General features: G+C 39.7%; 1 protein-coding gene and 1 pseudogene across 2 annotated transcripts in view; both read right to left on the minus strand.

Moving 5' to 3' along the window:
- Nucleotides 1-13,038, minus strand: part of CIMIP6 (ciliary microtubule inner protein 6) — a 42,990-nt gene extending 29,952 nt beyond the window's left edge. Inside the window, 3 exon segments of the mRNA XM_089327067.1 lie at nucleotides 9,405-9,615; nucleotides 12,723-12,836; nucleotides 12,932-13,038. Coding sequence (XP_089183193.1) covers nucleotides 9,405-9,615; nucleotides 12,723-12,836; nucleotides 12,932-13,038 — 432 coding nt within the window.
- Nucleotides 13,039-19,490: 6,452 nt separating this feature from the next.
- LOC100347216 (mitochondrial pyruvate carrier 2 pseudogene) lies at nucleotides 19,491-21,264 on the minus strand (annotated as a pseudogene). The gene has a single exon (XR_016230364.1). The product of XR_016230364.1 is annotated as a mitochondrial pyruvate carrier 2 pseudogene (transcript).
- Between the last annotated feature and the right edge of the window lie 2,918 nt (nucleotides 21,265-24,182).

Here is a 24,182-nt window from a genome sequence, read left to right on the forward strand (position 1 = left end):
CACCAGCAACCATCCCCACATGGATTTATAATTCACTAATGATTCAGTTTGAAAAACTGTTCTAAGGGAAAATATCTCTATTGCTACTGAATTTTTAGTATTAAACCCTAAATATGCAGGAAAGGGAGAACTGATAAGACTCTTAATTAGCACATGTGACAATTTGATATCTCAGCAGTTGAGAAATCAGTGAGAGGAAATGTTACTCAATCTAATTCTGATTAAAAATTGTAAAAAGTGGTTGACTAACAGAAGTAAGAAATCCTGGGGCAGGGATGGTTTTGGGGAAGGTAGCTCTGACACCTAAGGAGTTCTTGTATGTATTTAGAGAATGACAGTAACCTTGAGTATAATCAAACTATTTAGGCTAGAGGGAAGCCGATCTGCTTTAAAAAAAACAAAACCATGATTCCATAGTCAAAAAGTTTTAAAATGATTCAAGGGGGATGAATATGATTTTGGTAAGTAAAATTCAGATAATACAATTGAGGCTACATTGATACAAAAAGAAAGTAGCATTGAAAGAAATCTATGTGGCAGTATAGAGAGTTCTCAAATGAACTTAGTTTTTAAAAACACAGAAACACATAAAAGAGTTGTACATCATCAATTTTTAAAATTTAATGGCATTACTTGTCAAAAGATTGTCAAGAAGCTCAGAAATAGGAGAAATTCAAAAAAGATGCCAAAGGCAGGAAAAATAAGGGTTTCTGTGGGGAAATGTTCACAGCAAGAAATCAAGGAAAACCTAACTCTTCAATTGTAGGTTCTTTGTTAAAGGAAATTGTCTTCAAACTGAAAAAGGTGAGATGAGCAAATACCAAAGAGGGAACCAAGTCCTGCATAGGTGATGACAGAGTTAGATCTCATTTTGTTACTTTAAATTAGTGTCAGATTGCCGGCCAGGGACAAACTGTAACCAAGGACAATGGAATGAGTGATTGTAACCCGGGGGTAGTTTTTGCAGAGATCACAGAAATTCAGGAACTAGAGAACTGTGGAGGACAGCAGAGACTGGCGAATTTCTCATTTTTCATAATGGGCTGAAGATGAATTTTTAAAATTACTACTTCATACAGATCCTAGGAAAATTCTAGAACAGATAACTAAACAGATGGTGTCTTCTCAATATGTGGCTGAAAATAGTCACATTTTAGTGTTGTCAGAGTGCCTACTTCTTGCAGTTCTCCTACTTTATAATTTTGATAGTACTTATCATGTCCCACAGTCTGAGATTTATAGGCCTTATCTTTCTTACTCTCACAATAATTTTATGATGGAGGTACATCTACTTTACAGATGAGAAAACTGTCAGAAGATTAATCCTCTCAAGGTATATCACTCAGGGCAGCATCAACATTGCCACAATCCAACCCCTTCCCTATCTCTGCACATCTTAAATTGTGTGCTACATGACATCTATTGAGGAATGCAAAACCAGATAAGCACAAATGGAATTATTTCTAATGTAAAAATAGAGGCTCTATGTAAATGCCTTAGTCTGTTTTGTGTTGCTCTAATTAGGTAATTTAGAATTAATTAGTTCACAGTTTGGGAGGTAGAGATGTCCAATACATACAGTAGCAGGTTAGGCAATCCTGATTCCAAGATGACATCTTGAATGCTCTATTCTCACATGGCAGAAGGTATAAGGGCAAAAAGAGGGCAAGAGGTACTGAATGCGGCCTTTTAGAATGACATTAATCCTGCTCATGAGAATGGAACCTCATGGCCTAATCATCTCTTAATATTGTTACAATGGCAATTAAACTTCAACATGAATTTTCAAGGGGGCAAACATTCAAACCATAGCAGTAAGTATCCTGAGAAGATTCTTCAATGCTAAGGTTTTAGGGCATACACTTTATATTATCTACTTTGGTTGGTCAGAAACTTCTCTTGCTAATAACTGGAAAAGTGACTCTTGGATAAATCAACCACTAGGAAATGCCTGGTGGACTGCAATTTTTTCTTAAACAAGAGTGTAATACAAAAGCTATCTCTAAAAGCAGAGATGTCAGTTCACCTTTTGAGAAAACTCAGTGAGAATTTTACTCAAATGGCCTCTTTAGTTTTTCAAATATAAAGGAAATCAGGGGGCTGGCGCTGCACTGTAGTAGGTAAAGCCGCTGCCTGCAGTGCCGGCATCCCATATGGGCACTGGTTCCAGTCCCAGCTGCTCCATTTCTGATCCAGCTCCCTGCTAATATGCCTGGGAAAGCAGGGAAAAATGGCCCAAGTCCATGGGCCCCTGCACCCCATGGGAGACCCAGAAGAAGCTCTTGGCTCCTGGCTTCAGATCGGCCCAGCTTCAGCCATTGTGGCCATTTGAGGAGTGAACCAGTGGATGGAAGACCTCTCTCTCTCTGCCTCTCTGTAACTCTGCAACTTTCAAATAAATAAGTAAATATTTTAAAATAATAAAAAATTAAAAAATAAAGGAAATAATGAATATTTTTTCCTAAAGTATGGTTTAGTGACTTTAAGACTCTGTAGTTGGTGAAAGTATAAAACTGATGAATGTTATAAATTGGATTCATCTTCACTTTAGCTGAATGAAATCCTACAGTTCAAAATATTGTTATTTTTCCTATTTCCAGATAGTCTTTGCTATGCCAGAAAATGATTTCTTTTTGGAAAAGTGAGAATATGTATATGGCCATGCACATGTGCATGCCTTTTTGGTGCAAGCACTTGCTCATAAGAGATTATGAGATGAAAGAAAAAGCTAGATGGAGGCTTGTTTTTATCTTCACTTCATACTTAAAGGAAAGGTTAACAAAAACAATTCATCACTCTGTGTACCATCCCTTACAGTGGATTATAGGCAGGGTACGGGGGTGTTGACATGGAGTTATTTTCAATGAAATAAGCCAATCTGGGAAAAATCACCTAGGGTAGTGACTTTTTCTAGGCGTTGGGTGTATAGGCAACATCTCACAAATTGTAGAGGGGATTCTGCATAAGGCAGAGTAGGTCTCAACTCAAAACTTTGGACCTAGAGAGAGAAAGAACTTCCCCCTCCTAATCTAGGTCCTATCTTTTCCTAACCCAGGATGATAAGTCTTTGGGGATCCATGGTTGGGAAATGTCTGGAGATTTTTTACTCTGGGGCTTCTTCCACTCCCCAAGAACCCAGAAGGCCTAATACCTGTTGCACTGTGGGCCCCTTGGCCACACTGTGAGGCTTATGTAAGACAGTCTCTGTGTTACACTCCTGCCATCTCTACCCTTTTACAAAAGGTTTAGTAAACATTACTTATTTTCCATTCTTTGAGAAATTAAGGGAGAATATTTGGGGAGCAGTGGTAAAAACAAATGGGGCATCCTGGAGAAACCAATCAAGAAAATGCAAGAGACAGAAAGTGCAGCTCCATAGCGGCATTTATAGTGCCCTGGCCAAGATATGATGGCTGCTAGTGGCAGTGTCACTGAAGAACCTAAAAATCATACTTCGGGGGTTCTCAAGAAATTAGGGACTTTTGACCACACCTACACATAAGTCAACCACCTTTAATTAGTATACTTCAGTGCTTTTAAAAATTGACATTCTACTAGTGGCGCCGGCACACCGGGTTCTAGTCCCGGTCGGGGCGCCGGATTCTGTCCGGGTCGCCCCTCTTCCAGGCCAGCCCTCTGCTGTGGCCAGGGAGTGCAGTGGAGGATGGCCCAGGTGCTTGGGCCCTGCACCCCAGGGGAGACCAGGAAAAGCACTGGCTCCTGGCTTCTGCCATCGGATCAGCGCGGTGCGCCGGCCGCAGCGCGCCGGCCGCGGCGGCCATTGGAGGGTGAACCAACGGCAAAGGAAGACCTTTCTCTCTGTCTCTCTCTCTCTCTCACTGTCCACTCTGCCTGTCAAAAAAAAAAAAATTGACATTCTACACAAACACAAGGGAAGTCAGGGTTTGACTGGCTATATCATACCTTAGTTCATCTCTGTTTTGCTGTAGGTATCACAAGTGCTTAAAAATATCTCTTAAGTAAATTTATAACATCTAACAAAATTATTCCTAATGTGTTTTCAACATTAGTTATTTCTCTAGCATATTAACAGGTGTCACACAAAAGATGTTTCCATAGTTAAATATGGGAAATAGTGAAATAAGTAAAGTTAAACAAAAGTTTACCATAAGATTTCTCAGAATCTTTACATATTAAAATGAACTGTGAAGCTCTGGAAAGATGTATAAAAACACTTTTCCAAAACATATTTGACTTTGGAAAATTATTTAATCAAGCATCTATGCAAAGGCTAGTGTTCTGAAAAATGAATTTTGGAAAATATAGGTCTATTATAACCTATTTTTTTTTTGAGTTTTTTTTAAACTTTTATTTAATAAATATAAATTTCCAAAGCACAGCTTTTGGATTACAGTGGCTTTTTCCCCCCATAACCTCCCTCCCACCCGCAATCATCCCGTCTCTCGCTCCCTCTCCCATCCCATTCACATCAAGATTCATTTTCAATTCTCTTTATATACAGAAGATCAATTTAGTATATACTAAGTAAAGATTAAACAGTTTGCACCCACACAGAAACACAAAGTGTAAAGTACTGTTTGAGTACTAGTTATAGCATTACTTCACATGGTACAACACATTAAGGACAGAGATCCTACATGGGGAGTAAGTGCACAGTGACTCCTGTTATTGACTTAACAATTGGCACTCTTGTTTATGGCGTCAGTAATCACCCTAGGCTCTTGTCATGAGTTGCCAAGGCTATGGAAGCCTTTTGAGTTCGCCATCTTTGATCTTATTTAGACAAGGTCATAGTCAAAGTGAAAGTTCTCTCCTCCCTTCAGAGAAAGGTACCTCCTTTTTTGATGGCCTGCTTTTTTTGCCTGGGATCTCACAGAGATCTTTCATTTAGGTTTTGTTTGTTTGTTTGTTTGTTTTGCCATAATGTCTTATCGTTCCATGCCTGAAATACTCTCATGGGCTTATTTTAGGTGAATATGAATGCCTTAGGGCTGATTCTGAATTGTAATAAATATGTAAGATAATAACAAAAAGAGAATTTGGGTTTGGGATATATGGGAACTCTTTGCAAAATTCCACTACTTTTATTCTGTAAATTTAAAACTATTCTGAAATAAAAAAGTTTTTTAAAACTATTGAATTGCCACCAACAGAGTGTAAGTGTTCTCTTTCCTTTCTGTCCTCTCACCATCACTTGTTATCATTTGCCATTTTGATATTTTTTTTTTTTTTGTGACAGGCAGAGTGGACAGTGAGAGAGAGAGACAGAGAGAAAGGTCTTCCTTTTGCCATTGGTTCACCCTCCAAAGGCCGCCACAGCTGGTGCGCTGCGGCCGGCGCACCGCGCTGATCCAGAGCCAGGAGCCAGGTGCTTCTCCTGGTCTCCCATGTGGGTGCAGGGCCCAAGGATTGGGTCATCCTCTACTGCACTCCCGGGCCACAGCAGAGAGCTGGCCTGGAAGAGGGGCAACCCGGACAGAATCCGGCGCCCTGACTGGGACTAGAACCCGGTGTGCTGGCACCGCAGGCAGAGGATTAGCCTAGTGAGCCGTGGCGCCAGCCTATAACCTCTTTTTAAAAGTACCAATTTTTAGAAATACAAGACAAACTAGTTTTCATCAGAAGAGACTGAGTTAAAACTTCTTTTTACTTTTTCTAGCATCCTGAAATTTATGTTCCTAGGTAAAAATGTATGTGATAATTTCATTTAGAAATTGTGTTAGTAATAAAGCCAACCAGTCTGCTGTTAAGTTGGAAGATAACCATAAAACATCAGATGTCACTTAAAATATTTAGGCAACCTTATTTTCTTTATTCTTATTTTAAAGCCAGCATTACTATAAATCAGTTAATTTTTTCTTAGCCAAGCTAACCTTTAAGAAGAAATCTGCCATCTTAAATAAAGGAACAAAGCTTATAAATTCATGAAATAATTAGAAATGAATATATTTAAGTTTCACTGTCATTTTGCTTTTTAATTATGATTTCATTTTAAAATCAAACATGCCTTTAATTCTAGGTTGCATCTTCAGTCTTTTTCCATAACTCTCCTCTTTCATATACATCAACAGGCTCTCTTACCTGAGTTCTTCATTTCAAACCTACTTTTACCCTCTGTTAAAGGTCTTGCAAGGAACAATAAACAATGATTCTACTGCTATTCTGTCACCTGGTCTTGCTGAAAGCATTTGCTAACATCTTTTTTCATTTTTTTTCAAGACACTTAGAAACCAGAATCAGAGAAATCTAGATGGTATTAATTCTTTAATTTTTACATTTCAGGGCCTGCGCTGTGGCGCAGCAGGTTAATGCCCTGGCCTGAAGTGCCGGCATCCCATATGTGTTCCAGTTCTGGTCCTGGCTGCTCCACTTCTGATCCAGCTCTCTGCTGTGGCCTGGGAAAGCAGCAGAAGATGGCCCAAGTCCTTGGGCCCCTGCACCCACATGGGAGACCTGGAAGAAGCTCCTGGCTCCTGGCTTTGGATCGGTGCAGCTCCAGCCGTTGCGGCCATTTGAGGAGTGAACAATTGGATGGAAGACCTCTCTCTCACTCTTCCTCTCCTCTCTCTGTGTAACTGACTTTCAAATACATAAATCTTTAAGAAAAAATAAATTTGGCCGGTGCTGCGGCTCACTTGGCTAATCCTCCGCCTGCGATGCCGGCACCCTGGGTTCTAGTTCCAGTGAGGGCACCAGATTCTGTCCTGGTTGCTCCTCTTCCAGTCCAGCTCTCTGCTGTGGCCCAGGAATGCAGTGGAGGATGGCCCAAGTGCTTGGGCTCCTGCACCTGCATGGGAGACCAGAAAGAGACACCTGGCTCCTGGCTTCAGATCAGTGCAGCGTGACAGCCATAGCAGCCATTTTGGGGGGTGAACCAATAGAAGGAGGACCTTTCTCTCTCTCTCTCTCTCTCACTAACTCTGCCTGTCAAAAAAAAAATAATTTTACATTTCATATTTCTATCCTTGATTCAGTTTTTCTTTATAGTGTCCCCATTGTATATATTGATCCAGTGAACAGTTTTAGACTCCCCTCTGAACTAGAGCTTGGGAGAGTCATTCACTAGCTTTTGTAAGAAATACAAGAACTTCACTAATCTAATTTTTTTCTGTACCTGATTTATTTCCCCAGAGCAGGTCTGGCTTAACAATAATGACTGATTTCTTTTAAATCTCAAATAATTAGGACTAGAGTACAAAAACAAGGGCACGTTTATAAAATCAAATACCCTTAAAACTGCCCTTCAAAGAATTTACTCTACGATATTAAGACATATTTGACCACAGAATTCCTTCCCTGAAAAGATCTCACAGTCACACATGGAACCATGGTAGGCTATTTTATGACAAGGACAGTTGATGTTATCAGCATGAGAGCTCATCAAAAGCAGTCACCATTTAAATGTCAAGTTAAATCACATCTCCCTCTAACTGGCACACTGGCAGCACAAGCAGGAAGTGGAGTAGGGCAAGGCTGACATTGCCGCAGTTGTCTGAGACTGTATGGATGGTGCACTTTTCCTTTTGTGTATGTCATGCTAGAAAACATCCACATGAGAAAGCATCAGTACCTCTGCTGTGGCATATTTTGAATATAGTCTGCTCAACACTAATTGGGCCAAGCACTGCACTATGTCCTCTCTCATAGAATCCTGCTGTTAGTTAATGATGGTGGACTCCTCAGTGCCCACAGCTATGCAGAGAGCAGTGGACTAGAATTTTATGGCTGCCAAAACTAATGTTTATTGACTGCTTCTCTTGTACATTATGAATGCTCTCCTGCCAGGCTTCCATGTGGTTACATCCTCATCCTCCTTTAAGTTTTCACTCAAATGTCACATTCTCAGTGAGGCCTCCTCTGACTACCTATTTTAAATTACAACTCTACCTCCAGCATTCCTTACTCCTCCACCTTCTGTGCCAGCTAGTACTACCATCAAACATTCTAATAGTACTGTATACCTAGTGCCCAGAAAAGGACCTGACAAAAATATCTATTTTAATCCTCACAAAACCCTTATGTGAGAAATGACTACCATCCTTACTACACAGATAAGGAAACTCAAGTTATAAAGGATAGCTTGCCCAAAGTTATATAGCAAGTGTGTAGTAGCAACAAGAAATGAACAAGCGATACATGCAACAAAATGGAGAAAGCTCAAATGCAGTATTCTGAAAGACAGATTAGAAAAGCTCAAGACTGAATAATTTCATTTATACAACTTCATGAGAAAAGAAAAAAATTATAGAAAACATATCAGTTGTTCAAGGGGCTGGTGTAGGGGAAGGAGATGACTATAATGGGACGTGGGGAAACCTCTGGGACTGATGGAAATGTTCCATGGCTTGATTGTGGGGGGCAACATGACTTTTTACCTTTGCCCAAACTCATAGAATCATATATTTAAAAAGGCAAATGTTGCTGTCTAAATGAGGTAACCAAAATAATGTGCCCCTCATTCCCAAAGATATTTATGTTTAATCATCAAACCTGTGAATAGGGTACTTTACATGGCAAAGGACTCTGCAGATAGGATCACAGATCTTGAGATGAGGGGAGTATTCTGATCATCTGGGTGGGCCCAATGTAATCACAAGGGTCCTCACGGAAGGATGAGAGAAGAGTCAGAGAGAGATGTGAAGGAGAAATGCTGCTGGCTTCAGAGACTCAGGGGCAATAAATCAAGGAATACAGGCAGCCTTCAGAAGCTAGAAAAGGCAAAAAAGAGATTCTTTTCTACAGCCTTCAGAACTAGAGAACTGTGGAGAACAAGAGTGAACGGTCAATGTCTCATTTTTCATAATGGGCTTAAGATGAATGTTTAACATTACTACTTCATGTAGATCTTAGGAAAATTCAAGAACAGATTGCTAAACAGATGGCGTCTTCTCAAACATGACTGATATTTGCTTACTACGTAACCTAAGATATGTTAACCTCACTAGAGATTATTATCTGTAAAATATTTCAAATACTATCTCATAGAAATTGTTGCAGAATTAAAGGATATAATTTATATAAAACATTTTGCTCATTCCTAGCACTTTGTACTTTTTCAATAAATGGTATCTATTTTACAGAAAATATCTGAATTATTAAATATCATGGGAAATCTTTATATTAGAAATATGTTACAATACAATATTACAGAATTTTTTGTAGTAATCCCCAACCAATACTTAGTGACTATAATCTGATCCAATCTAGAAAAATGACTATTTGGATTCCTTCCCCCATAACATACTGTTCGTATTCAAAAATTATCTGGAAGAATTGTTTCAGGTTATTGCTTTTAAGTGCTAGATTACAAGTAGTACTAATCTGAGATGTGTTGCATCATTAAATAATTTATGGCCAAATTATCCTGCAAAACAGTTTCTGAATCTAAATCTGTATTTGTATATAATGAACATCTGTCCAACCTGCTTTTCTGGCCCTTTTTTGGGATCTATGTAAGGAACTGGTTCATTGTATGTTCTTGCATTTGTGTTAATGAATTTGGCATAATAAACACGTCCTCTCCCGATACATGGTTTTGAATGCTGTGTGGTTTTTCCAGATTTTTTTTCATGTTTGATTTCTTCTTTTCTTTCAGTTACAGATACTATACCAGCATCTTCTATTTTATGCTGTCTGAAAAACATAATTAGATATTAAATCATTTATATCAGTGAGTCATAAATAAATAATATTTAAATATATTTAATGCATTAAGACAATTTAGGCTTTAATTTTAGTTAGAAGGGCCTTATACTATTAAAATTTGGGATATTATCTTCTCAATCTGAGATATAGAAGAGGATTTGTGTTGATGATTATTCATTACAATATGCTAGTACACCGGTACTTAAAACAGTTTGTAGAAAACTGGAATTGAAAGTTTATTTTGGTACAAAATGTTTTTTCTTCAAAAATTTCACAGGAGCAGGGTTGTAGTACAGCATATTAAGCTACTGCTTAGGACTTCCACAACCTATAATGGAGTGCCTGGAGCCAAGTATCACCTCTACTTCCAATCCAACTTCCTGCTAATGTGCCTAGGTACCTGAGGTTCCCACCATTTATATGGGCGATCCAGATGCAGTCCACGTTCCTGGTTTTCCCTGGCCCAGCCCTGGCTGTTGCAGGCATTTGAGGAGTAAACTAGCAGATGGAAGATCTTTCTCTCTCCTCTTCCCACCCCATTACTCCACCTTTCAAATAAATAAATACATAAATTTTATTTAAAAATTCATTTAGAGTTTTTCTGTTTAAAAAAAAGTTTCTGGAAATGTGTCCTATTAAAAAGTCATACATAAGTTTTTTGCAACAAAATAAACATTCTTTAATTCATTTTTTTTCTACAAACTTTTAGAAGTTGCCTTGTAGTATACAGAGTCTCATTTGCTTGGAATAGAGAAAGAGTAGTGATATTATCAAGATCACAAGTCATGCTTACAGTATTTATACCTGTGGCTAAGTGGCATGCTAATCTTAGCTAATCTTTTTTAAGAGTAATATTACCAAGAGATGATCTACCACTCCCATCCCATTACCTAGTAAACTCAGCCATTTAGACAAGGATAACTATTTAATTTTAAAAGTTCTCCTGGGTCTAGTTTTGTGGCAGAGCATGGTAAGCCACTGCCTGCAATGCCAGCTCCCATATGGGCGCTGGTTCAAGTCCCGGCTGCTCTACTTCTGATCCAGCTCCCAGCACTTGGAAAGCAGCAGATCATGACTCAAGGTTTAGGTTCCTGGCTTCGAATCAGCCTACCCCAGCTGTTGCAGCCATTTGGGGAGTGAACCAGCAGATGGAAGATCTCTGTTTCTCCCTGTCTGTCTGACACTCTGAGTTTCAAAAAAATAAATAAATCTTTAAGAATTAAATAAAGGTCTCCTGATAAACTTATAAAAACTACCAAATAGACATCATTATTGATTGTTTTTTGACAGGCAGAGTTAGACAGTGAGAGAGACAGAGAGAAAGGTCTTCCTTCTGTTGGTTCACTCCCCAAATGGCCGTTGTGGCTGGCGCACTGTGCCGATCCAAAGCCAGGAGCCAGGTGCCAGGTGCTTCTCCTGGTCTCCCATGGGGTGCAGGGCCCAAGGACTTGGGCCATCCTCCAATGCACTCCCAGGCCACAGCAGAGAGCTGGACTGAAAGAGGAGCAACCAGGACAGAAACCGGCGCCCCAACCGGGACTAGAACCCTGGGTGCCAGCACCACAGGTGGAGGACTAGCCAAGTGAGCCATGGCGCCGGCCCATTATTGATCTTTTTAAGAAAAGACCAATATGCAGGAAGAACAATTAACTCATCTCATCAAATTTTTGCTCCTATACACTGCTATGAAAACATAAAAATTATGAAAATGAAAAAACAGGTGTTTAAAAATAGTTTGTATATTTTTCACATTTTAAAGGAAGGAGAAATTGACATTATAAAAGACAGCAGTTTAAAATAAATAAACTTGGGGCCAGTGCCATGCTTCAGTAGGTTAATGCTCTGCCTGCAGTGCTGGCATCCCATATGGGTGCCAGTTCTAGTCCCAGCTGCTCCTCTTCCTATCCAACTCTCTGCTATGGCCTGGGAAAGCAGCAGAAGATGGCCTGAGTCCTTGGGCCCCTGCAACCACATGGGAGACCGGGAAGAAGCACCTGGCTCCTTGCTTTGGATCGGTGCAGCTCCGGCTGTTGCAGCTGCTTGGGGAGTGAACCAATGGAAGGAAGACCTTTCTCTCTGTCTCTCCCTCTCACTGTCTGTAACTCTACCTCTCAAATAAATAAAATCTTAAAAAAAATAAAATAAAATAAAATTCATAAATCTGAAACCTAAAGAATGAACATATAAATATTCATATAAATATTACATAGATTGTTGTAAAATCAAAGGTCTGACCCTATAGAAGGTGAGTCAATATGATTCCAAATTTACAGAAAAATTAAGTAGTTCTGTTAAACATAGACCTTAAAATAGAATTCCTACTTTATTTCAACCGCAAGCCAGGTCCATCTCATTTACTGTGTCATTTTGCAATGAAAACACTCCAGTGGCTTTCCACTGCATTTACAATAAAGACACTGCCTCCTAATTATGACTCCAAGATTTTATGTGAGCTGCTCCAGCCAATCTCTTCAGCCTCACACCAGCCTCTCTCCCTCAGTTCTCAGCTAACCTGTTTTCCTTCAAAACCTGGCCCATGTCCATCTCTTATCCCCTCAGGGTATTTGAATGTGTTCTTCCCTCTGGCCAGAGGGCTCTTTCCTAGCTCCCTGTACAGCTGGCTCATTATCTCCTGAGTAGCTTTTCAGAGATTCCTCATTCAAGTCATTCCATAAATTCTCTATTTTAGCACTCTCCACTTCTTTCCTAATACTTGCCACAGTATGCAGTACGTATACCTAGTTTTATGTTTATTCTTTTCAATATACACCAGAAATACCCTTTACTAGTCAATAAATTCCATGAGGTAGGGATTATTTCACTCACTATTACACTCAGCATCTGGGAAGAGTCTTGTTCATCGAAGATAAATGGATTTCTATTATAATATTTACATATATTTTGAGGGTTTTCAAGGTGGCCAAACAGAGGTGCCCAGCGTTTGCCTTCTCCACAGAGAAGCAAAACAACAGTTGAATAGCTGTGTTTCAAGGTGAGTGCCAAAAGAGGAACACTGGAATTTAGTAAGGAAAGTATAGGAACCCTATAGGAAACAGAGGCCTGAGATGGCAACAAAGAAAGAGTCAAATGGAAACCGAAACCATGACCCCATCCCCTTGACCAGGCGAATCCCCATTGCAGAAGAAAGGGTAAACACCGTAACAGCAGGAAAGCTCATCTGCATGGAGATCTCATGCTGACAATCTTGGCTACAGGAGGAATCCACAGTTGTCATAGAATAGGAGCCCAGTAAGGAACCTACCTGTAGTACTCATGGTGGCTTTGCTTCAGAGAAAGAACTCACATTGTCTTGCACCTCACTCCTTCAACCTCCAATTTCCCAAAGTTCAGGATGTGGCAGTGTGATGCCACCTTGAGAATGGAGTCACTGTTAGAATCCACACTGCCCATGGGAAAGAAGCCCCTGCATACCCACATTTCTGGGTCTGACAAACATTCCACCACATTAGCAAAAAAAGACTGCAGCTTCAGGAATCCACCTAGAGCCAGCAAGACAACAGTGACCCCAGCACCCTAGGCCCTACAGAGCTCTGCACTACCAGGAACAGATGGTATGATACAATAGGGGCATACGGCCCCCAGTATCTAAGAAGTAGGGTGTCCCTGCCCCCTCAGACTTGGAACCCTCCTCTATTCTCTCCCCTCCCCCACTACCTGAGGCATTATCTACCACCATGGGAACCTACACACAAGACTCCCAGCCAGGGCTCTCACAACCCCAGCCAGCTTTTATGACTCTGGCCCTCAGGTGGTGGGTGGAAATGTGCCACCAGTGTCAGATGCAAGCAAGCAACTCCTTTGCCTCAGGAGCATCCCAAGCCCTACTGCTATGAAGGCTGATTAGAGCAGAAAAAGATACAGGGAAACTAGACTACAGTGTCCAACTGCAAGGAAAGCCAAAGTAGCCTACCAAACTGACACCTGAATACCTTTCACCTTTTTGCCTTTTACCACAAAAGTCACCCTTTAAAATTAACAGAGACAACTGATCTACAAAATGTGCAAAAATCAATGTAGAAACACAAGTACGAAAAAAAATTAAGGCTATTTAACTCCTCCAAAGGAACACAATGACACTTTAATAATGGATTCCAGTGAAAAGGAGATTGAGGAAATGCCTAACACAGAATTCAAAATATACCAGTGTTGTGATATAGTGGGTAAAGCCACCACCAGCATTTTCTGTTGGCATCCCATACTGGTGCCAGTTAGAGACCCGGCTGCTCCACTTCCAATCCAGCTCTCTGCTGTATTCTAGGAGAGCAGTGGAGGATGGCCCAAGTCCTCAGAGATCCGGAAGAGGCTCCTGGCTCCTGGCTTTGGATCAGCTCAGCTCCGGCCATTCTGGCTATTTGAGGAATGAACCAGCAGATGAAAGACCTCTCTCTCTTTCTCTCTGCTTCTCTGTAACTCTGCCTTTCAAGTAAATAAACAAATCTTTAAAAAAAATTCAAAATAATGTTTACAACATTACTCAGACATAAGAGAATAAAGGCAGCTGAAATAAATCAGGAAAACAATGTATGATATGAAGAAATTCAGCAGAGATTATGAAAAAGAACAAAACAGAAATCTTAAAAAGCTCAATAATTCAAATAAAAAATGTAGCCTCAACAACAGACTAGATGAAGCAGAAGAAAATATCTTGATTTGAAGACATGTCTTTCAAAATATACCAGATAATAAATAAATAAATGTTAATAAAGATACCCTATTAGACCTCTCACACACCATTACATGTACAAATTTGAATCTTGTGAAACCCTGAGATAGAAGAGAGAAGTAAAGGCATAGAAAACTTATTCAATCCAATAACACCTAAGAAATTTCCCAAATATGGAAAAATATATACATATCCAAGTACAGGTGACTCATAGCATCCAAAATAGACATGATCAGAAACATATTATAGTCAAATTCTCAAAAGCACAATCCAAAGAGAGAATTCTAAGATCTGGGGCTGGTGTTCTGGTGCAGCAGGTTAGGTCACCACCTGTGATGTCAGCATCCAATATCAGAGCACCAGTTCGAGTCCTAGCTGCTATGTTTTCAATCTAGCTCTCTACTAATACACCTGGGAAAGCAGTGGAAGATGGTCCAAGTACTTGGGCCCTGCCACCCATGTGGGATACTCAGATGGAGCATCAGGCTCCTGACTTCAGCCAGGACCAGCCCTGGCCATGTGACTACCTGGGGAATGAAACTAGCAGATGGAAGATTTACTCCCCCCACCTCTCTCTCTTTGCCATTCAAATAAGTAAAATACATTTTTAAAAATAATAAAATCTGAGGCAGGTGTTGTGGCACAGCAGGTTAAGCCATACCTGCAGCACTGGCATCCCATATGGGCACGGGTTCAAGTTCCAGTAGCTCCACTTTTTATCCAGCTTCCTGCCAATATGCCTGGGAAAACACTGGAGGATGGCCCAAGTCCATGGACCCCTGCACCTACATGGGAGTCCTAGAAGAAGTTCCTGGCTACTGGCTTTGGCGTGGCCCAGCCCTAGTCACTGTAGCCATTTGGGGAGTGAACCAGCAGGTGGAAGATCTTTCCACTCTCTCTGTAACTCTGCCTTTCAAATAAATAAGTAAATTAAAAAAAAAAATAAAATCTGCAAGAGAAAAGCAGCAAATCACATGTAAGGAAATCGCCATTAGACTAACACTGCATTTTTTTTTTTTTTGACAGGTAGAGTCATAGACAGTGAGAGAGAGAGACAGAGAGAAAGATCTTCCTTCCGTTGGTTCACTCTCCAAATGGCCGCTAGAGTTGGTGCTGCGCCGATCCAATGCCAGGAGCCAGGTGTTTCCTCCTGGTCTCCCATGAGGGTGCAGGGCACAAGCACTTGGGCCATCCTCCACTGCCTTCCCAGGCCACAGCAGAGAGCTGGACTGGAAGAGGAGCAACCAGGACTAGAACCTGGCACCCACATGGGATGCTGGTGCCGCAGGAGGATTAACCAAGGGAGCCATGGTGCTGGTCCAACACTGCATTTTTTAACAGAAATCTTGCAGGCCAGGAAGAAATGGAATAATACATTGTATATTCTAAAAGAAAATCTGCAACCAAGAATACTACATCCAGTAAAAGGATATCTTTTATAAAAGAAAGAGAATTAAAACTTAATAACACAAGCAAAAACCAGGAATTCATCACTGCAGGACACGCCTTCAAAATATGCTTAAGGGAATCTTGCTACAAATACAAGTTAAAAAAACGATAACTACAATCATGAAAGCATTTGAAAGTATAAAACCCACTAGAAAAAGAGCAAAGATAATCAAAATGAACAGAAGAAATTTTTAGAAATAACCAGGACTAGGTAATTATTATCAATAATAAGCTTGAATGTTATGGACTAAATTCCCAGTTCAGACTAGCTGAAACGTATTAAAAAATAAGACCCAACAATATAGTATGAGAAACTCACTTCACCAATAAATACACACACGGATTGAAAGCATGGAAAAAGATATTCCACACAAATGGATACCAAAAGTGAGTAGAAGTAAACACACTAATATCAGAAAAAAAATAGACCTTAAGACAAAAAAACTATCAAAAGAGATAGACAGACACCAATGATCAATGAAGGTTGGGATTATCAGTTGGTTGGAATGCTACCCTCAATGCCAACATCCCATAAGGGTGCCAGTTCACATCTTGGCTGATCTGTTTCTGATCTAGATCACTGCTAATGAGCCTAGGAAAGCAGCAGCAGATAGCCCAAATACTTGGACCCCTGCCACCCATGTGGAAGACCCAAAAGAAGCTCCTGGCAGCCATCTGCGGGGTGAATCAGCAGATGGAAGATCTTTCTGTCTCTCCGTCTGTCTGTAACTTTGCCTTTCAAATAAATAAATAAACCTTAAAAAAAAGTATGCCTTTTAAATTGTAGTCCATGTTGCAGCAGGCAGCCTCTGATTGTCTTGTCTGTAATTCCCTTGCAGTATATGGCAGTGGTAGTCAGCTGGTAGCTGTCCTACCTGCCCTGCTGCTCCCTTGCAGCATATTCAATAAATCTAACTGCTCATTTTATCTGACTGTTTTGGTGAATTCTTTGCCACCCATAACACTGGCCTCAGTTGTCACTTCCTGCAACATAGACAAACAACGGGTCATTGATGAAATAAAGAAGGAAATTTAAGAATGTGTTGAAACTGCAGCTGATGTTGTGGTGCAGCATGTTAAACAGTCATTTGTGACATTGGCATCCCATACTGAAGTGCCAGTTTGAATCCAGCTACTCTACTTCTGATTCAGCTTCCTGCTAATGTGCCTGGGAAGGCAATGAAGGATGGCCCAAGTGCTTGGGCCCCTGCAACTCATGTGGGAGGCAAGGATAGAGTGTTCCTGCGAGCTTGGCTCAGACCTGGTTGTTTGGGCCATTTGGGAAGTGAAGTCTCTGTCATTCTGCTTTTCAAATAAATCTTTAAAAAAAGTGTTTGAAAATAATAAAAATGAATACGTGGCATACTAAAACTTATGGGATACAGCAAAAGCAGTATTAAGAGAGATGGTTACAGGAATAAGTACCTACATGAAAAAAAGAAAGATTTCAAATAAATAACCTAAAAATGCATCTCCAGAAGTTTAAAAAGCATGACCAAACCAAATCCAAAATGAGTAGAAGGAAATAATAAAGACCAAAACAAAAATAAATAAAATAGAAACTAAAAAGTTAATACAGTTGTTTTATTGGAATAATAAGCAAAATTGATAAGCCTTTAGCTAAACTAAGAAAAAAGAGAGGACTCAAATAAAATCAGAGATGAAAAAGGATACACATATCTGATATCACAGAGATAAAAAGAATCTTTACCCATCCATAAGAACCATATGCTAACAAACTGAAAAATCTAGAAGAAACAGATAAATTTCTGCACACATATAACCTACCAAATCTGTATCATGAAGACATAGAAAACCTGAATAGACTGGTAACAAATATGAAACTCAATCAATAATTATCCCAACAAAGAAAAACCCAGTACTAGATAGCCTCATAGCTGAATACTACCAAAATTTAAGGAAGAATTAACACCAATTCTTCTCAAACTATTCCAAAAATTTGAAAGGAAGGGAACACTTCCAAATTTACTCTTTGAAGTCAGCGTGACACCAAAACCAGACAAGAACATCACACGACAAAGAAAGCTACAAACCAGTCTTCCTGATGAACATGCAAAAATTCTCAACAAAATACTAGCAAACCAAATCCAGTAACATATCAAAAAAAATTACCCTCTATGATCAAGTTGGATTTATCCCAGGGATTCAAGGATGATTCAACATATACAAATTAATAAATGTAATCTATCACACCAATAAAATGAAGGATAAAAAAGATCATCTTAATAGATACAGAAAAAGTATTCAAATTTTCAATATCAATTAATGATTAAAACCCTAAAAAATTAGATATAAAAGAACTGTACATCAACATAATAAAGGTTACTATGTGACAAACCCATAGCCAACGTCATAAGGAATAATGAATAGTTGAGAGCATTTCCTCTAAGGTCTGCAACTAGACAAGGAGATCCTCTCTTCATCTTATTTAATTTTACATCAGTAAATTTAACCAGAGGAATTATGCAAGTGAAAAAAAAGTCTATCAAATAGGAAAAGAAGAAGTCAAATGATCCCTATTTGCAGGCGACATGAGTCTATTATGTAGAAAAACCTAAAGACTCCAGTGAAAGACAATTTAATTTGATAAAAAAATTCTTGCAGATATTTGGTGAGGCAGCGATGCTGTTTGGGATGCCTACATCTGGTAGCAGAGAGCCTGAGTTTGAGTTGCAGTTCTGCTCCTGATTCTAGCTTCCAGCTAATGTGCATTCTGGGAGTTAGCATGTAGTGGCCCAATTAGTTGGGATATTTCCACCCACAAGGGAGACCTGGATTTAGTTCCCAGATCCTGGCTTTGGCTGTTGGCTGTTGGCTGTTGTGTGTATTTGGGGAACGAACCAGCATGCTGCACCCCCCACCCTGCTTTTCACATAAATAAAATGAAAATTTTGAAAAGATACAAAATCAAAATATAAAAATCAATAGCATTTAATATACCAGTAACAAACTTTCTGGAAGAAAAATAATAAAATTTGTCCTATTTAATAGCTACAAAAAATTAAATAGCTAAGAATAAACTCAAAGACATAAAAGATCTGTACAGTGAAAATTATAAAACAATGATGAAGCAAACTGAAGAGAACACAAAAAACAGACCTCCCAAGTTCAAGGATTGGAAGAAGTAATAATATTAAAAATTCCACATACCCCAAAACAGTTTATAGATTCAGTGAAATTTCCATCAAAAATATAAATTACATTCTTCAACTAACTGGAAAAAAATTCAAAAATTCATACAGAAGCACAAAAGTTCCCAAATAACAAAGTAATCTTGAGAAAAAAAAGAACAAAGTTAGAGGTATCATACTATGTGATTTAATGACACACTACAGAGCTATGGCAACCAAAACACATGATAAGGGTCTAAAAAAGACATATAGACAAACAGAACAGAGATTCCAGAAATGAATCCATATATCTACAATGAACTACTATTTGACAAAGGTGCCAAAAACAAACACTGCAGAAATAACAGTCTCTTCAACAAATGGCACTGGGAAAACTGGATATTCCTATCACAATATTGAATTCTCAGTACTGGATGTTTGGCAAGAGATTAAGATATCACTGGGAATGATCACATCCCACATTAGAATACCTGGGTTCAAGGCACAGCTCTGCTCTTTTTTGTCTTTTTGTTTTGCTTTGTTTTCAGATCTTTTTTTTTTTTTAATTTTTTTTTGGGGGGGGGACTTAGAAAACCCCATCCAACATAGAACAGGTTTTATTAAAAAAAAAAAAAGTGAAATGGCAATTTAACAGATATTTTAACAATTTTTTGTGTCTAGCCATATTTCATAATGTGTTTTTCCTAAATGCTTAACCTAGGGAACCCATACTTGTGTGCACACCCATGCAAAATAAACACATGAATTTAACAGTGAGACTTATGAAAAGAAAGCATTCTAATTCAGCTCTTCAGAGCTTCTTCACTTCTGCCTGTGTGAAATTCTCTAATCCTTCCTCCCCAAAGATGGACTATGGTGAACTGACAAAGATGAAGTGTAAGATTTTCAACTGCTCACTGCCAATTTTTAAAATCAGCTATAGTAACAGCTTTATTTGAAATGCTCTTTTGTTTGTTCAGATGTTGAAATAACTTGCTTTTCTGGTTAGTCTGACTATAGTTCTAATGAGGCCTGGCTTCACTAGACATTTTAGGAAAAAGACCTCTACTGAGGCCCAAATCAAACATACTATTGATCACCTCTAAGATGGCATAATCTATGGTCTTTCTTTCCTCACAAAATGAGGATAAAGGTTACAAATACTTACAGAAAGTATACTAATAGCCCAAGTACTCTGGTAGGCACTTTCTCAATGTGCCCAAAGTCATGGCTTATAAACCCAGAGTAGGGAAGCACACTCAGGTCTGACTCTAGTCTTTTCTCTGCTACATTATTATCAGTTACTAGGTGCAATTCAACAACTTAACACTCAGTATGGGCCATAGACTTTGTTAAAAAATTATCCTAATGAATCTTTATAACAATCCTATTAGAAAATCTAAGGCTGTAAAAGAATTTTATACAATATGCCAAAAAAATCAAGATTCATGTCAAGTTAAATAGTTTTACAATAGTCTGAAATACTTTTAAAATAAATAACTTTAAATAGTGTAAGGCCATTTTAAGGGTTCTCATTCCATTATCTGTTTCTCACTGTCTACCAATATTTCCTTTCACTTACAGCTATGCAGTCATCCCTTGCTAAATAAACAGATTGTTTAACTTTTCAACTGTCTTTCAGCTTACTTGAAGCTGTGTGCTTGTGTATGTACACACTTTGGCTGACCAGAACAGAAGGCTGGGGGTATGTATGACCAATTATGATTCATTATGGACCAATGGTAGAAAAAAAGTGCTACTAACATGCAGAGATAAATTCTTTTAGTCATATTTAAAGAGAGACTGTTATTAAAAGTTTCCTTTATTTTTCTGTTGAATCAAGCACTAGCTACCAGTTAGTTAAATTTTTTTGTGTGCCCTCTAAAATTTAGCACAGTTAGCATTGCCTTATCAGTAATCAAATAGGTCCCAGTGGTTATGTCCATATTTAGATTGTTCAGGTGGTCAGGAACTCTTTTATTGGTTTGCTTTAGCTTTTAGTTCTTGGTTATATCTCCAAATGCAAAAGAGTTGAGAGGCTCCTGCTGCCCCCACAAAGAAGTTAGCAGCAAATAGACTCCAATTTTTTGGAATAATTACGAGGGAGTAGCTTGACCAAATAAACCCTGTAGTCATCAAAACAGCAGACTGAGCTGTGCTGAGTTTTTCTGCAGGTCTTGCCATGTCAGCCAATCCAGCACACACCAATCCCCATTTCATAATTGGAGCCCAGAAGAAAATTGTGCGGGGACCTGCCGGGTGGTTGTACAACGGCCTCAATTTCTCCAGCAGCATCAGCTCCACTTTATCCAGGAGCCAGTGGTAGGTGGCCCGCAGGCCTCGGGCACTGGCAGCTGACATGTCGGCCGCCGAGTGATCGTGGGCAGCCGGATGGGAGCGTCACCGTGTCCTCGCTCCTGGCTGACAACGAAGGGCAGCTCGTCCCTCTCCCTTGCCACAGCGCCTCACTTCCGCTTTCCACCAGGGTGCCCTTCGCCGTGGCTCGCCTGCCCCCAGGCCCAGATCTATTTATTTAAATGAAAGAGCTATGGGAGTTGGAGAGAGAGAGGGAGAGGGAGAGGAAGAGGAAGGGGGAGGGGGGGGTTGGAGGAGGAGAAGAAAGGCTGAGCCAGGCCAAAGCCAGGAGTCAGGAGCTTCTTCCAAATCTCCCACATGAGTAGCAGGGGCCCAAGCACTTGGACCATCTTCCGCTGCTTTTCCCAGGCCATGCAAGGAGTTGGATTGGAAGTGGAGCAGCCAGGACACGAACTGGTGCCCATACAGGATGCTAGAATTGCATACAACACCTTTACCTGCTACACCATAACACTGGCCCCTCTGCTTTTGATTCTAATTTCCTGCTAATGTGCACCCACCCTATCGGGTATCAGGTGAGGACTCAAGTACTTAGGGCCCTGAGATTTACATGGGAGACTTGGATTGAGTTCCTGGTTTCTGGCTTCATTCAGCCTGACCCAACACCAGCTATTGCAGGCATTTCCCCCTACACCTCCCCCCTCTCATTTGGTCTAAGAAAGCAAAGGAAACAGAAAGAAAGAAATCAAAAAGAAAAAAAAAAAGAAGAAAGGAGTTAAAATAAAAAAAAAAAAAAAACAAGAGAACTGTTCCTCAACAGTCTAAACAAGGGCTGTTCTTTGTTATTGCTTCTTAAAGGTGTTTTCCCTTTTTTCTCCCCTTCTTTTTCCTTCCTTCCTCCCCCTTCTTTCCTTTTTGAAACTTAATTGTCTTTAAAGAAGAACCCAAGGATGTTATTGCTTTTCTGAGCTCTCAGACATGTCTATAACTTACCACACATAATAATATCCACATTTAAATTCACTAAAAGTGATTCTTGAGAACAAGTTTTACTACTAAGTTAAGCCTCATGACACAACTCTTTGTGGACAGAGGTCCTGCATGGGAAGTTAGTGTACAGTGACTCTTATTGTTTATTTATCAAATAACACTCATATATGACATCAGTGATAACCCAAGGCTCTTGACATGAGCTGCCTCAGCTATGGAAGCCTTTTGGATCCAGTAGCTCGACAAGGCCATACGCAAAGTGGAAGTTCTCTCCTCCCTTCAGAGAAAAGTATCTCCTTCTTTGGTGATCACTTCTGACCACTGGGGTCTCATCCACAGGGTCCTTTATGTAGAATATTTTTTTCCCAGAGTGTCTTGGCTTTCTGTGCCTGAAATGCTCCCTCTGGGCTTTCCAGTCAGATGGAATGTCTTAAGGGTTAATTCTGAGGTTGGAGTGATATTTAAAGTGATTGTCATTCTATGAATCTGCTGTATCGACTGCTTCCCATGTTAGAGCCTTCACTCCTTTTTAATTCTGTCTATTCTTATTTCCAAATAACTTAATCCTATTAATATGATCACTTTAACTCTTGAGCATATCTATATGGTCTCTTTACCACTTGTTCCTATTCATTTTATCTTTTTAACACTTAAGCTGCTATTTTTATCAGTCAGCTTAAGGGATTTTGGGGTCTTATGGCTAGTTGTTAGGTTGTACCTTTAGAAGTATGCCCATATGAATGTATGTAGGATTATACTGCCTTGCGATTGCACACTTCATACATTTCACAATTACAAATTTATGATCTTGATGATTCTTCCCACTGTGTCCACCCTCCCACCCTGACTCCTACCTCCCATCCTCCTCCCTTTCTTATTCTCTTATTCTTTACTAAAACCTATTTTCAACTAACTTTACATATATATGATTAACTCTATGTTAAGTACAACATTCAATGAATCATATGAAAGAGAAAAAGATAAGGCAGATGTTATAAAGGAAAAGATAGACAAAGAAATAGAATATGAAGCTGTTCCTCAACAGTCAAGAGAAGGGCTGTTCATAATCATTGCTTCTAAAAGTGTTAATTTCATTTCTCTCTTTTTTACACGTAGAGTTAGATAGTGAGAGAGAGAGAGACAGAGAGAAAAGTCTTCCCTCCGTTGGTTCACCTCCCAAATGGCCAGCACGGCCGGTGTGCTGCGCTGATCTGAAGCCAGGAGCCAAGTGCTTCCTCCTGGTCTCCCATGTGGGTGCAGGGCCCAAGGACCTGGGCCATCCTCCACTGCCTTCCCGGGCCACAGCAGAGAGCTGGACCAGAAGAGGAGTAACTGGGACAGAAACGGCACCCCAACCGGGAATAGAACCCAGAGTGCTGGTGCCATAGGCAGAGGATTAGCCTAGTGAGCCGCAGCGCCAGCCAATTTCATTTCTACATGCTGTATTTTAGGTGCTCTATTAGTTAACACATGTCAGGAAGAACAAATAGAATTTGTCCCTTTGGGATTGGCTTATTTCACCAAGTATTGTTTTCCAGTTTTCATCCATTTTGTTGCGAATGACCAGACTTGTTTTCTGTTTTGTTTTTTTCTTATCTGCAGTGTAGTATTCCATCATATATATATAATTTCTTTATCCAGTCTACAGTTGATAGGCATTTGGGATGATTCCATGTCTTCACTATTGTGAATTCAGCTCCAATAAACATGATACAGGTAGCTCTTTCATATGTTGATTCATTTCCCTTGGGTAGATTCCCAGGAGTGGGATGGCTGGGTTATGTGGAAGGTCCATATTCAGACCCTGAGGTATCTCCATACTATCTTCCATAATAGCTTTACTAGATTACATTCCCACCAACAGTGGATTAGGGTGCCTTTTTCCCCACATCCTAACCAGCATTTGTTGTTTATTGATTTCTGTATGAAAGCCATTCTAACTGGGGTGAAGTGAAACCTCATTGTGGTTTTGATCTGCATTTCTC

Source organism: Oryctolagus cuniculus, chromosome 2 (assembly GCF_051225735.1).
Source record: "Oryctolagus cuniculus isolate XC-2025 breed Fujian yellow rabbit chromosome 2, ASM5122573v1, whole genome shotgun sequence".
In the NCBI taxonomy this organism is placed as follows: domain Eukaryota; kingdom Metazoa; phylum Chordata; class Mammalia; order Lagomorpha; family Leporidae; genus Oryctolagus; species Oryctolagus cuniculus.